Source organism: Elephantulus edwardii, unplaced genomic scaffold, assembly GCF_000299155.1.
Source record: "Elephantulus edwardii isolate Elephantulus edwardi_28Jun2011 unplaced genomic scaffold, EleEdw1.0 scaffold00002, whole genome shotgun sequence".
NCBI classification, from domain to species: Eukaryota; Metazoa; Chordata; class Mammalia; order Macroscelidea; family Macroscelididae; genus Elephantulus; species Elephantulus edwardii.
Window position 1 is genome coordinate 16,185,169 of NW_006399752.1, and position 13,690 is coordinate 16,198,858.

Below are 13,690 nucleotides of genomic sequence, written 5' to 3' on the forward strand. Positions count from 1 at the left end.
TGGTGTTGGTTTCTTCTTTTATTCCAGAGTAAGCTTTCTCCCAGTTCTGACAGACTGGCTCTGTGTGTGGACAGAACAGTCAACTGCCTGCATAGATTGAAAAGGTCAATCTGCGTGGTTAAAAGGGACAACATGAGTCCCTGCCATGCTGTGTACCTCCCCCAAGCCCTCTTGCAGAGACATGAAATACTAGTGTTTTGAATTTACTCCTTTAATCTAAAAAAAATTGTTTTAAAAATTTCATTGAAATGTGGAAAACATTGAAAACAATTTTGTGGTATCATTATCAGCCACAAAATGTAATACAAAAGTACAAAAGAAGGTTGTGGAGCTGGGTAGGGTGAATGGAAAACTGAGAAATGAGGAGGAAAAAGCAGCAGTCAAGAAAGTAAAAGAAGTGTTTGCCTGGAAAATCTGCTGTCAAGGACTTCTTTAAAGTACCAAAGAGCAAGTACGTCAGTTTAAAGACTAAGGGGCTCCTGATCCCAGCCATGGTATTTTCTATTACTTCCTATGCATATGAAATTTGGATAATGAATAAGGATGACATAAAAATAGTTTATGCTTTTGAATTTTGATGTTAGAGAAGAGTACTGACATGGACTCTTGGACTCCCCCAAGAATAAACAAGTCTGTCTTGAAGGAAGTGTAACCAGGGTGCTTCTTAAAGATGAGGATGGTGAAACTTTGTCTCATGTCCCTTAAATATGTTATCAGGAGAGACTAGTCCTGGCAAAAAAAGTGTTAGGTTGGAAAAAGTGGAGTGTCAGAGGAAAAGAGGAAGACCTTGAACGACAGTTGGTGGCCTTGAGAATATCAGAAATCATGAGGATGGCACAGGACAGGGCAAGGTTCTTGTCTGTTCATATAGTTCCCATGAGTGGTAGTCAATTTGGCAGCTCTTAATGAAAAAAGAAAAGCTAAAAAGATGTCAAAGCTTATTGATTTGAGAATTTCAGTGGCACTGTATTATATGCCTTTAGTCTTTGTGTACTATTTGTAGCCTGATCTCAATTTCACTGTTGCCTTCCATCATGTTGTTATTATGTGCTGTTGAGTCAAAACTGACCCATAGCTGACACTCCAGGGGGTTTTCAGAGGCACTAAATCACATGGGAAGAGACTGCCCATCCTTCTCCCACAGAGCAGAGCAGTGGTGGATTTGAACTGCATGCCTTTGGAATTGTAGAGCAACTTTCTTACCATGATAGGCTTGGCAATTCCATATTTTGTGCTACAAATGAGTAATGTTAAAATAAAGCACCTTTTTACAAAAGGTAATCCAAGCAATAATAATTTCTCTTCATTTGTCTGGAATGGCATGGGAAGGAGGAAAGTTGAAAACTGGAAAATGAAATGGAGTACCTGCCTGGTCATCCCATAAAGAGCTGTTTCCTGTGCCATGAGACCAAAAGAATTGAATAGTGACTGACTATCATTACTGAAAATTCTGATCAAAGATGCGAAAGAATCCTTGATCAAAAATGGGAAAATACAGGATAAAATCTCACCTTTTCAATGGAATCTAAACTTTCTGAGGAGCCAGTGAGACTGGATGAAACACTAAAATGATAAACTTCAACTAAACTAGCCCCTAAAGGCATCTTTGAGCCAAATAAGAGTACAGCTTAATTAGTAAAATATATCTGCCTAGAGCATTGTGCTGCTTTAAAGAATCATTTATATATAGTCAAACTGACAGAAACTTATGAGGTTAGAAGAGGTACTAAAGAGGCAGTTAAGTCTGTGTTGAGGGTGATGGAATCCTTTTGAAAAGAATAGTGAAAAGGGTTGTACAAATTGAAGAACATAATCAGTATCATCGTATGTGTGTGTAGAAATTATTTCAATGGCATCTCTTGTGGTGCATATTTTCACAGTAATAGTAATAAAAATAACATGCACACACAAAGAACAAAGCACCTTTAGGCATTGGTTATGTTTGTTTTCTAAAGTGGGAAGATTTTCCCAAGCCATTTCTTCATAAAAATCCTACATTTTGCATCAGAAGGGATGTCAACAGTATTCAAAGCCCTCAGAATATCCAAGAGAAATGTCACACTGTTTCTAATTCATGTCCTTCTCATCTCTCAGCACTAACCGGATATTTCTGCTATCACACACACATCTCCACATTATTCAGCGTCAGTCTGGTATGTTCACACTGGTGAAAAAACTGTTTTGACTGTCATCAAGCATCTGAATATTCAGTGTTTTTGACCTTTGGCACTGCCCTATACCTTGCACGGTGTTTACAGGTGAAATAGGAACCATGTGAGCACTCCGTGAGCTTAATGTTTCCTAAGAACTCCCATGAAGTGGGCAAATGAGACAGAAATATGGCATTATTGATTATACTGATTACCTGTTTTGTGATTATTCTTTCCCAGACTTGCCAGACCCCTGACGACTTTGTGGCTGCTACTTCTCCAGGACATATCATGATTGGAGGCTTGTTTGCCATTCATGAAAAAATGTTGCCTTCAGAAGAATATCCTAGACGACCAGAAATCCGGAAATGTGTTGGGTAAGTAAATCCTCAGAGAACACGTTTAGATTTCAAGATTATGCCAGAGGAATAGGACTTGTAAAATGTTTGCTTATATTAGCATCTAAAATGTTTTCATGTACAAGTGTTAACTCTCTAAGATGCATAATATTTATTCATCATAGGACAGCTAGTTATTAAATGCCTACCTTGCTGAGGCCCTATTCTAAGCACTAGGGCTGCTGCAGAGAGTACTACTCTAAACAGGTCCTAACTCTCAGGGGCTTGCATGTCAAGGGCTCTGAACATAACTCTCCCTCTTCTTGGTTTCCTTTTCTAAACTGTCAAATGGTTTTATTACTACATTTACTACAAATGGTCTTATTTAATATGTTCTTGCTATCAGTGAACTAAAACAAAATTTTGACTATTGAAGTCTCATCAGTAATAAAAAGCAAAAAAAAGCCACTTTCTTTTTCCACTTTCACTTTAAGAGTATTTCTTGAGAGAGGAACTGCTGCTGTGGATTAAGCAATATTTGTAATCCTTTTTTTACAGGGAGCAATAAGGCTCAGGAGAGGGCAGTGTTCAGAGACATTGTGCCGAGGGTCACTATGAGTTGTAATTGACTCAGCAACACATAACAACAATAACAACAAAGAGTAAATCACTACTCAGCCAAATGCTCTAGAAAAATCACAAAGAAGAAGCAACTTGGAGAAGTTCTCAACATGTGGAACTAGCTTTGATTTTAAATGAAAATAACACTTTATCTAGGAAAAGGTTATTAGGCTTTTACCTAGAGACTATTTTACCTGTAATGCTTTAGAGCCTTATTTATCTGGTTTCCAGCTACAACAGAATCAGAATCAGAAAATTAAAATAATAACTTCCAAGTACAAAATGTCACCATGTATGAACAATAAAACCCTTGACATCTAGCAGCCCAAAGAGTAAAAAAAAAAAAGTCCATATACTGCAAAATACAAAATTAATTGATTGTTCAAAATTATTCCAAAGCTCAAGAAAAGGTTTTACTCTGTCCCATATACTATTTTTAAAAGAGTAGGTTTCTATGTTACCTTTTTCAGATGTTTCTGTCAAAAATTATTTTATATTTTAAAATGTCTTGAAGAAATTATTTTTTATTACTCAAATGTAAAAATCTGTATCATTAACAGAATTTTAAATGTACAAATATTTTTCTTCTGAAAATATGTATTATTTTGAAAGATAGAGAATGGCAGGACTACTGCCTTCATTAAAACACCTAATCTATTCTTTAAAAAAATATTATAAAATACATAGTTCTCAAATGAGCTTCCCTTATTTGTAATTATAAGCAAAGATGTGAATAAAATGAAGCATCAACATGTGTGTAGAAGAGTTCTATTTGCAAAAGTGTTCTGATTTTAAGAATTTCTTATTTTTCAACAGCTTTGAAATATCAATATTTCTTCAAACTCTTGCTATGATACACAGCATTGAGATGATCAATAACTCAACACTACTATCTGGAGTCAAACTGGGGTATGAAATCTACGACACTTGTACCGAAGTCACAGTGGCAATGGCAGCCACCCTCCGGTTTCTTTCTAAACTTAACTTCTCTGGAGAATTTGTGGAATTTAAGTGTAACTATTCCAGGTATATGCCAAGGGTTAAGGCCGTCATAGGTGCTGGCTATTCAGAAATAACTATGGCCGTCTCTAGGATGTTGAGTTTACAGCTCATGCCACAGGTAAGTTTTGTTCTGTACATGGATCTTGAACATAGTGCTATTTTGCAAGGATCAGGGTAACCCTAGAAAACTAGTTAGGGAGTTACTTTTAGTTTAATCTTTCTTCTCATCATTGAAACAGATGCCTTATTATGAATAAGATTTTTTTTCAAAAATAAAGAAAAAATTAGATAGTAGTTAGCTCCCTCAGTGTCTCAGGTATAATTTCTAACAACTTTAAGCATGATTTCTATGAGAAATAAGAATCTGAGAGTCTTTATACATTATGCCAAGATTGTATCAATTGGATGATAAGAAAATTGAAGAGAGTAAGGGCCAAAGAGGTATGGTGGTCAAGGCAGATCCCTTAAGGAATTGATTTTGAGCTTATAACTTGAATGAGAAAGAAAGTCAAGTAAAAACGCAGAATAGAGGAGGCATCAAGTGCAAAGTTTGAGATGTTGTTGATTGCCTTCAAGTCAAGCACAACTCATAGAGACCTTGTGAACAAAAGGTCTGAAACCTTTCTATAACTATCATCATTTATCAAAGGTCATAGAGTTTCCAGAGGCATGTTGTTTAGGAGGTGGATGCCACTCTTGCTTCCAAGTTTAAGATGGCCAATGAATCATTTTAAAGGTCAGAGTCACTATAAATCATATTTGACTGGACAGCATATAACAACAATAATGTGGCTAAATCAGAGGTCACTATGACTATATCGAACACACTCTGGTGGCCTAGTGGTAAGAGGCTGTGCTGTAATCCCAAAAGCATAGGATTAGAATCCACACACTGCTTCACTGGAGAAGAATGAACAATCTCCTCCCTATGCCATTAACTGCCTCTCAAACCCTACTATGTGTCAGCTATGAGTCAGTTCCACCTTGACAGCAAACAGCAAAAAACAACATGACTAGGTCAGGGAGCCATGGTGGCTTAGTGGTAAAGTATTGCACTGCCAATGTAAATATATATGGTTCGACTCCACCAGCTGCTCTACCAGAAAAAGATGAAAAATCTCCTCCTGTGCAATTATTACCTCTGGAAACTCACTGGAGGATCAGCCATGGCTTGGTTATAACTTGATGGTATATAACAATGACTAAGTTTGGACAGCAAAATGCTTGATAAAAAATGAACTCATAGAGACAGGCAGAGTGACGTCATGGAACATCTTGAAAACCATGCTTTAAACTTCTTCTGAGTGTGAAGGAAATACTTTCACCATCTCCATGACACAAAGGAAAAGCAAAAAAACAAAGGAATTTGCAAACTCTCTAACTCAAATCACTAAGTCAGAATAACTCATAATTAACCCTCCACGCGGTAATAAGAAGTGATAAATAACAGGATAAGAAATTATCCATCTTTCTCCCATGGAGTAGCTGATGGATTCACAACTCTCTATAGACGAGGTCACCAGAGCACTGATCTCCATGACCAGTGCAAGTCAATTTTCAAAACGTAAGTCAAAAGACCTCTAACAAAGCAAAATATACATCAGCATGTACTAAGTTCTTGAACATTATTGAGAGTCAATTAAGCCATTTTAGCTTTCTGGTAGCTTAATGCCAGTAAATTTGGAGAACAGCTTTCTGGCTGATTGGCCAGAAGAAATGCCTACCCATTCCCAAGAAAGGTGATCCAACAGAATGTGGAAATTATTAAACAAAACCATTAATACCACATGCAAGCAAAATAATTCTGTAAATGACTAAAAAACAATCAATATAGTACCTAGAAAACTGTCAGAAGTTGAAGCTGGATTTAGAAGAGGCTGTGGAACTACAGATATTATTGCAGATGGATTTTGACTGAAAGCAAAGAATATCAGAAAAATGCCTATTGGCACTTTATTGACTATGCAAAGGCATTTGACTGTGTATATCATTACAAATAGTGGTTAACATTGATAAGAATGAGAATCCCAGAACACTTAATTGTGCTCAAATGAAATCAATACCTAGACCAAGAAAGAGGCAGTTGTGTGTACAGAGAAAGGAAACACTGCATGGTTTAGAATTAGGAATGATGTGATTCAGGGTTGTATCCTCTCTCCGTTCCTATTTATCTTATATGCTGAGCAAATTATTTGAGAAGCTGGACTCTATAAAGAAGATGTGGCATCAGAATCAGAGCAGGAGTCATCAGTAAGCTGTGTTATGCAGATGATACAACCTTCTTGTTGAAAGTGAGGAGGACTTAAAGGGTTTGCTGAAGAAGATCAAAGACTACAGCCTTCAATATGGATTGCATCTTAATGTCAAGAAAACAAAAATTCTCACCATTAGACCTATAAACAAGATTATGATAGATGAATTAGAGATTGAAACTGTCAACAACTTCATCTACTTAGATCCACAATCAATACACTTGATACCAGCAGTCAGGAGATGTATTGCACTGGAAAAATCTACAGTCAAGGCACTCTCCAAATTATAGAGGAGGATTGATGTTAGTTTGAGGACTAACATGTTCTTTATGAAGGACATAGTCTTGCAAAGCACTTGCTATACATCTGAGAGCTGGACTGTGACAAAAAAATAATTGATGCCTTTGAACTATGGTGTTGGAGAAAAGTACTGGATATTCCATGTACTAACAAGAGAACCTCTCAAAGACAGCTAACCTTGAGAAGAATCCCAGAACACTTAATTTTTGTGTTCATGTGAAACCTGTACTTGAACCATGAAACAGTAGTTAGAACAGAGCAAGTAAACACTACGTGGTTCAGGATCAGGAAAGATGTGTGTCAAGGATGCATCTTATCTCCATACCTTTTCAATCTATATACAGACCAGATCTTTCAGGGGGCTGGACTCTATGAGGAGATATGTGACAACAAGATTGGAGGAAGACTCATTAACAATCTGCATTATGAAGATGATACAACTTTTTTTGCTGAAGCTGAAGAGGACATGAGGCATTTAATGCAGAAGGTAAAGGACTGTTTTCTTCAATATGGATTGAAGCTCAACATCAAGAAAACAAAGATTCTCACCACTGGAACAATCATCAGTTTCATGATGGATAGAAAAGAAATGGAGGTTATTATTGATTTCATCTTGCTTGGTTCCACAATCAACACTCTTGGTACCAGCAGTCAGAAACCAAAAGATAAATTCCACTGGAAAAATCTGCTATCGGGGACCTCTTTAGAGTACTGAAGAGCAATGATGTCAGTCTGGAGACTAGTTGTACCCCATCCAGGCCATACTCTTCACAATTACTTGCTATGAATCCAAGAGACAGACAATAAGAATTTTAGAAGAAGGATTGATGCTTTTGAGGTGTGATGCTGGAAAAGAGTGTTGAACATAGTATGGGCTGCCGGGAGAACAAATAGATCTGTCTTGGAAAGGGTGAAAACTAGCTGCTTCCTATAGACAAGGATTTTGAGGCTCCATCTCACATACTTTGGGCACATGGCCAGAAGGAACCAGTCCTTGGAGAGGGACATCATGGTTGGAAGAGTGAAAGGATAGTGCAGGACAGTAAGACACAGAATGAGATGGATTGACTCAGTAATTGGAGTAATGGAATTAGGGCTGTTGGAGACAATGAAACTGGCTCAGGATAGGGCAGATTTCAGAGCTAATGTACATATGATCACTATGAGTTGCAGGTGACTTGATGGCACATAACAACACAACAACAACAATAACAAAAAAAACAAACATATGTGTCTTGGAGAAGGTGAAGTCAGACCACTCCTTGGAGGCAAAGATAATTTAACTATGCTTCACATACTTTGGGCATGTTGCGAGGAGACACTATTCATTGAAGGGAGACTTAATGCTTGAGAAGGTGGAGATGTGGCGAATGAGAGGAAGACCCTCAAACCCTCGACCAGGTGGATTGACACAACAACTGTGGCAATGGGCTCAAGTGTCAGAGATCATGAGGGTGGTACAGGACGGGACAGGCTTCAGAACTGTTGTTCATAGAGTCACTATGCATTGTACTTAACTTGATGGTACCTAACAACAATACCAACAGTAGTGCTAAGGAGTTGTGCTGCCATCCCGAAGTGGCTTGGATCCACCAGCTTCTCTGAGGGAGACAGACAGTCGCCTCTCATGTGGTTTATTGACTCTGAAAATCTGTTGGAGGGTCAGCAATGACTTGTTTCCAACTCACCATTACAACATCACATATCACTCCATTCTGTAACTTGTTCGGAGTCCTTCTTTCTAAGTTCAAGGTAAGATTAGAAGCCAAAATGTTGTCATACTATCAAGAAATAATCAATGGATAAAAATGAGCAAATAGGACAAATATATAAAACATAATAATAAATGTGTATGTTGTTGTTGTGTGCTACAAAGTTAGAACTGACCCATGACTGACCCTCCAGTGGTTTTCTGTGGCAGTGAATCGCGTAAGAGGAGGTTATCAATCCTTCTCCATCAGAGCAGCTGGTGGATTCTAACTCTGTGCCTTTGGGATAACAGCACAGCTTCTTATCCCTAGGCAACCAGAGCTCCCTACAAAGGTGTACATGAACTAATAATATTTAATTTTCTGGAGCTCAAATAAATGAATCATACAACCATAAACACCCTGGCAGTCCTATTATAGCCTTGTGAAGTTTTATTGTAAAATTCTAAATTTTTAAAAATATAGTTAGCAATTTCAACTTAGAAGTGGGTAAGAAAATTATCTTTTAAAAGAATCAAAGCTATGTATAGGCAAAAAGTAATATCATAGTGCTTTTTAATTATAAAATGAAGCAGCACAGGAGACAAAATGATAAAACCATCAAAATGTTGATACTACAAAGATAGGGTGTTTTGTTTGGTTTTTACATTTTCTAAGAATTATAAAATGAAAATAACACAAAGATTAATATAGAATCACATGTGACACCTCCCTCTGCAAGCCTAAATATTTCCCATCTAGCTTTAGAAGAAAAGTTTCTTGAACCTGGATTAGATAATAGTTTGACTGGATGATTTATTTTACTTAGAATAAAATCACCAAAATTCTATATTAGATAAAATTTTCAACATGTTGTTGTGTACCATAGAATCAGAACTGACCCATCGCTGACCTTCCAGCAGGTTTTCAGAAGGAGTAATCACATAGGCTGGAAGCAGGAGCGGCATCCACTTCTGAAATGGCTTGCCTCCGGAAACTCTATGTACAAACAGTGCTCAGGCTGTTCATTCATAGGGTCGCTATGAGTCGTCTACGACTTGACGGCATTAAACAACAACAACAACAACAATCAAATAGGAGGAAATTGCCCATCCTCCTTTCATGGAGCAGCAGGGTAGATGCAAACTGCATGCCTTCTGGATTGCAGCACAGATTCTTACCACTAAGCCACTAAGAGCTCAACATATTAGATGTCCCAAAATAGACTTTGGCTATTTGTCTCACACACACACACACACACACACACACACACACACACACACACACGCGTGCACACCCCCTATTTACTTTTAAATATTTAAATAGTATTTGCTATTGCTTCTGTCCTGTGATAGAAAATATATACATATGGCTATACAGATACATATAAAATATATGGATAGGTATAAAATAAAACCTGGATCATCAAGGGCTTATGTTATACACAAAATGAAATTATTAAAACCCAATGACCCTAAATCCATGATAAGGTGATAAGTTTATGACTTGAGCTGTTTGAAAAATAGAATTGCATTAAAAGAGAAGGATGAAAACTACCAGAAAATTTAGGGAAGACTATAGAGCTGGCCCTTGGACAAAGATGTGGTTAGTGTCACAGTGTTGTAAGCAGAAGCACAGAACACATGAACTCATTGCAATAGAAGCAAGAAAAATATTCTACATATAAGCGGTTCTGCACAGTTTTAGAGTAAATGTAATCATACCTGGATTTTCAACTTCGCAGGAGAGTCATTCCCCAAACCGCGTTATTGTTCAAGGGTCAGCTGTAGATAATTCTAGAAATGAGAAAAAACATCTATTTCAGTCACTTGGCATTTCTCAATATTATAACTAAAAGCTTCTATCAATTTCCAGGTGAGTTATGAATCAACTGCCGAAATCCTAAGTGACAAAATTCGCTTTCCTTCATTCTTACGGACTGTGCCCAGTGACTTCTATCAAACTAAAGCAATGGCTCATCTGATTCAGAAATCTGGATGGAACTGGATTGGCACAATAACCACAGATGATGACTATGGGCGTTTGGCTCTCAACACCTTTGCAATTCAGGCTGCTGCAAATAATGTGTGCATTGCCTTCAAAGAGATTTTCCCAGCCTTCTTTTCAGATAATACCATCGAAGTCAGGATCAATCAGACACTCGAGAAAATTATTGCCGAAGCCCAAGTTAATGTCATTGTGGTATTCCTGAGACAATTCCATGTTTTCAATCTCTTCAATAAAGCAATTGAGAGGAATATAAATAAGGTCTGGATTGCAAGTGATAACTGGTCAACTTCTATCAAGATTGCTACCATTCCTAATGTTAAAAAGATTGGAAAAGTTGTAGGGTTTACCTTTAAAAGAGGGAATGTGTCCTCATTCCACTCCTTTCTTCAAAATCTGCATTTATTACCCAGGCACAATAACAAACCCTTAAATGAATATGCCATGCTCTTGTCTGCCTGTGCACATGCCAACGACAGTGATTTAAGTCAATGTATTTTCAACCATTCTCTGGGGACTTTGGCCAACACAACTGCAGAAAGGAACTTCTCTCTGAGGAATGACTTTCTGTGGGATTATACTGAGCCAGGAGCGGTTCACAGTATTCAGCTTGCAGTGTCGGCCCTTGCTTACGCCATTCGGGATCTTTGCCAAACTCGAGACTGTCAGGACGCCAACGCCTTTCAGCCATGGGAGGTATTAACTCACACATCCAAGAAAATTTCCTTAGCATCATTTCCCCCATTCCCATCCCTTCCTTAATTTGCAATAGGTTTACATTAACTGCTGTGTGTTTGTGAGGATGAATGAGCTGTTTTACGTTCACCTTTATCCTGACTCATCGAAGTTGTGTATTTTTCTTTTCCAAGATTGATAGAGCTATTTCTCTTGCATTTATGCATTTGTATTAGACTTTGCAATTTTTCCAATACTTCATGTGATTTATCCCATTTAAGGCTCCTACTATTATATAATCACATATGGATGGTGTGTATGCATGGATGTGTGTATGCATGTGTACACTACTTTTAAAAATACTCTTTAGTATAGCATTTTAAAAAAAGAAGACTTCCTATTTCTTAAGTCACTGTGCTTCACTATCCTATACATCCAAGCAGAACTTTTCTGTTTCCTGCAGTAGTTTTGTTCTGGTGTATTGCAGAAAAGCATGGTTGATTTTAGAACTGGACTATTATAATGAAATCACTACATGGAATTTAGGGAATAAGTGCTTAAGAGGAATGGGATGATGGAAAAAAATAAGTCCTAGAAGAGACTTGTAAAGGGGAGAGAATATAACAATGGTCCTAAGGTAAGAAAAATGCTAATGGGGAGAGAGTTTTCTTTACTCTCTTAAAGATCTGGAGAAGTATGCCAGGATCAATTTCAAACCTGAGGAAAAGACTTAGCAGGAGTTTAATCTAAGTGAAATCTACAAAAAGAAAAAAAATGTTTTCTTTAAACACCAGAAGTCTGAGACCACTCCTTCCTAATGTCCCGAAAGCTGATTTATCTAGAAACAAACAGAAACAGATTGAAAAGGAGACTGTGGGTGACTTGTGCCTTTGATCACAATGTGCACAAGTCACATTTGGGTCAGATACAGTGGGGCAAAAAAAGCAAACTAGAGTTTATGGAAAAGCCTGCAGAGACATTAAATGTCAAAGATCATCAACTGGACAGCAATAGATTTGGTTTCTGTCTTTCATCAAAGATAACCTTTTTTAAGGATTAAATTTTTCCACTGTAAACTTCACTTATATTTAACTGACATTTTCAACAGTTATTTTGAGTCAAATAATTTTAAAGGGGTTATTTTTTCCCAGTGCTTGAGGGTAATACTGACTTTGGTTGGCGATGTGAACGTTATCAGGGATAGTACAATCACATTTGTTTCCCATCAACATATTTTTACTATTCCCCAGTTGGTGTCACCTCTGAGTTTGGTTTTATCTTTAACCCTTCACTTCTCATCTTTAGGTAAAAAACAATATACGTAATATAAGAGAATATGACATTTTTTGTTCATGTAATTTTTTAGCAAATACATGTTGGATGTTTAATGTTCCAAGCTCTGTTTAGAGTATAAAAATTATTATAGGGAACAACAAAGAATCTCCTTCTAAATGGAGTCTTCTTTGTCCTGGGGGATGCAATCAAATGATTAAAGGACTGGTTACATTGCAGGATGATGCATTACAACGCTTTATATAAACACAAGATGGCAGAGAAGCACATAATTGAAACTGCTAATCCAGAATTCGTGGTTCAGGAAACATTTTCTAAAGAACATAGCAACAATGATGAATGTGATGAGCTAGTTAGAGTCTAGCAAAGTCCCAGAGAGAAGAGAAAGTGTGCCATTTTTAAGGCCAGAAAATGACACCAGAGGCCTGGAATCTTATGTGGAAGCTGTGGGTGAATGAAATCAGAGGGGTTAGCGAAGGATCTATCATTTGAGTATTACCATCCATAGTGTCTCAGACGTTGAGCATTAAAGTGATTAAAGTTCCATTGCTTGGGAATCTTAAGAGAACACAGATGGAGGTTCAGTAGAGTTCTTACCTGAACTTCTCGTAAGTTCCCAATATTGATCCTAATACTGATATTGCTTATAGAAGAACTAGCCTTTAAACAGAAAGGTTTTAAACTGTCTTTAAAACCATGGATTTAATAGAACAACAGAATCTGGTGAAGGTTCTTTTTAAACAGAAGAGTGATGTTTTATTTTTAAAAACAGAGGTCAGACTGTGGTGTGACTTGATAAAAAGGATACGACTAGGAAGGAAAAGACTGATTTGGTAATTCAGGCAGAAAAGAAGGGTCACTTGTACTTACAGTGTGACAAAAAGGAAGTGAGATGGCTTAAAGGACCTTAAGGGGAAGAATGAAGAGATTGGCTTTAAAGGATGATAGAGAGTAACAAAAATACTGAAAATTCTATCATCTGAACAACTATATAATTTTGAGATGGAAGTAAAAATAAGTGGAGATCTGGTGGAGAGAAGAAATATTAAGAATTCCATTTTGGATGTAATGGAGTTTAAGGACTCATAAGACATTTAAGTGTAGCAATCTAACTAGTAATTGAATATTCAGAAGTCAGGAGATATATGTACAGAGCAAAAATTATTTTAGTTAGAATAATGATTGTTATGTGCCATCGGGTCGACTCCAACTCATAGTGACCCTATGTGCAACAGCTGCTCAATTTTAAGCCAATTTCATTGTCTCTGACACAACTACCCTCATTATCCCAGTCACTGAATCAATACATCTCATCCCGGGTCTTCCTTTCCTGGGCTGTCCCTCCATCTTTTCAAGCATGATGT

At 37.2% G+C, this 13,690-nt stretch overlaps 1 protein-coding gene across 3 annotated transcripts in view; it reads left to right on the plus strand.

Moving 5' to 3' along the window:
• The first annotated feature begins 2,339 nt into the window (after positions 1-2,339).
• GPRC6A (G protein-coupled receptor, class C, group 6, member A) overlaps positions 2,340-13,690 on the plus strand; it is a 33,228-nt gene continuing 21,877 nt past the window's right edge. For 2 of the 3 annotated variants that reach the window (XM_006879008.1, XM_006879009.1), the window contains exons 1-3: positions 2,340-2,527; positions 3,926-4,229; positions 10,227-11,054. In XM_006879008.1, the coding sequence (XP_006879070.1) occupies positions 2,340-2,527; positions 3,926-4,229; positions 10,227-11,054 (1,320 nt within the window). The remainder of the gene's footprint in view (positions 2,528-3,925; positions 4,230-10,226; positions 11,055-13,690) is intronic. The other variant, XM_006879010.1, reaches the window with a different exon arrangement.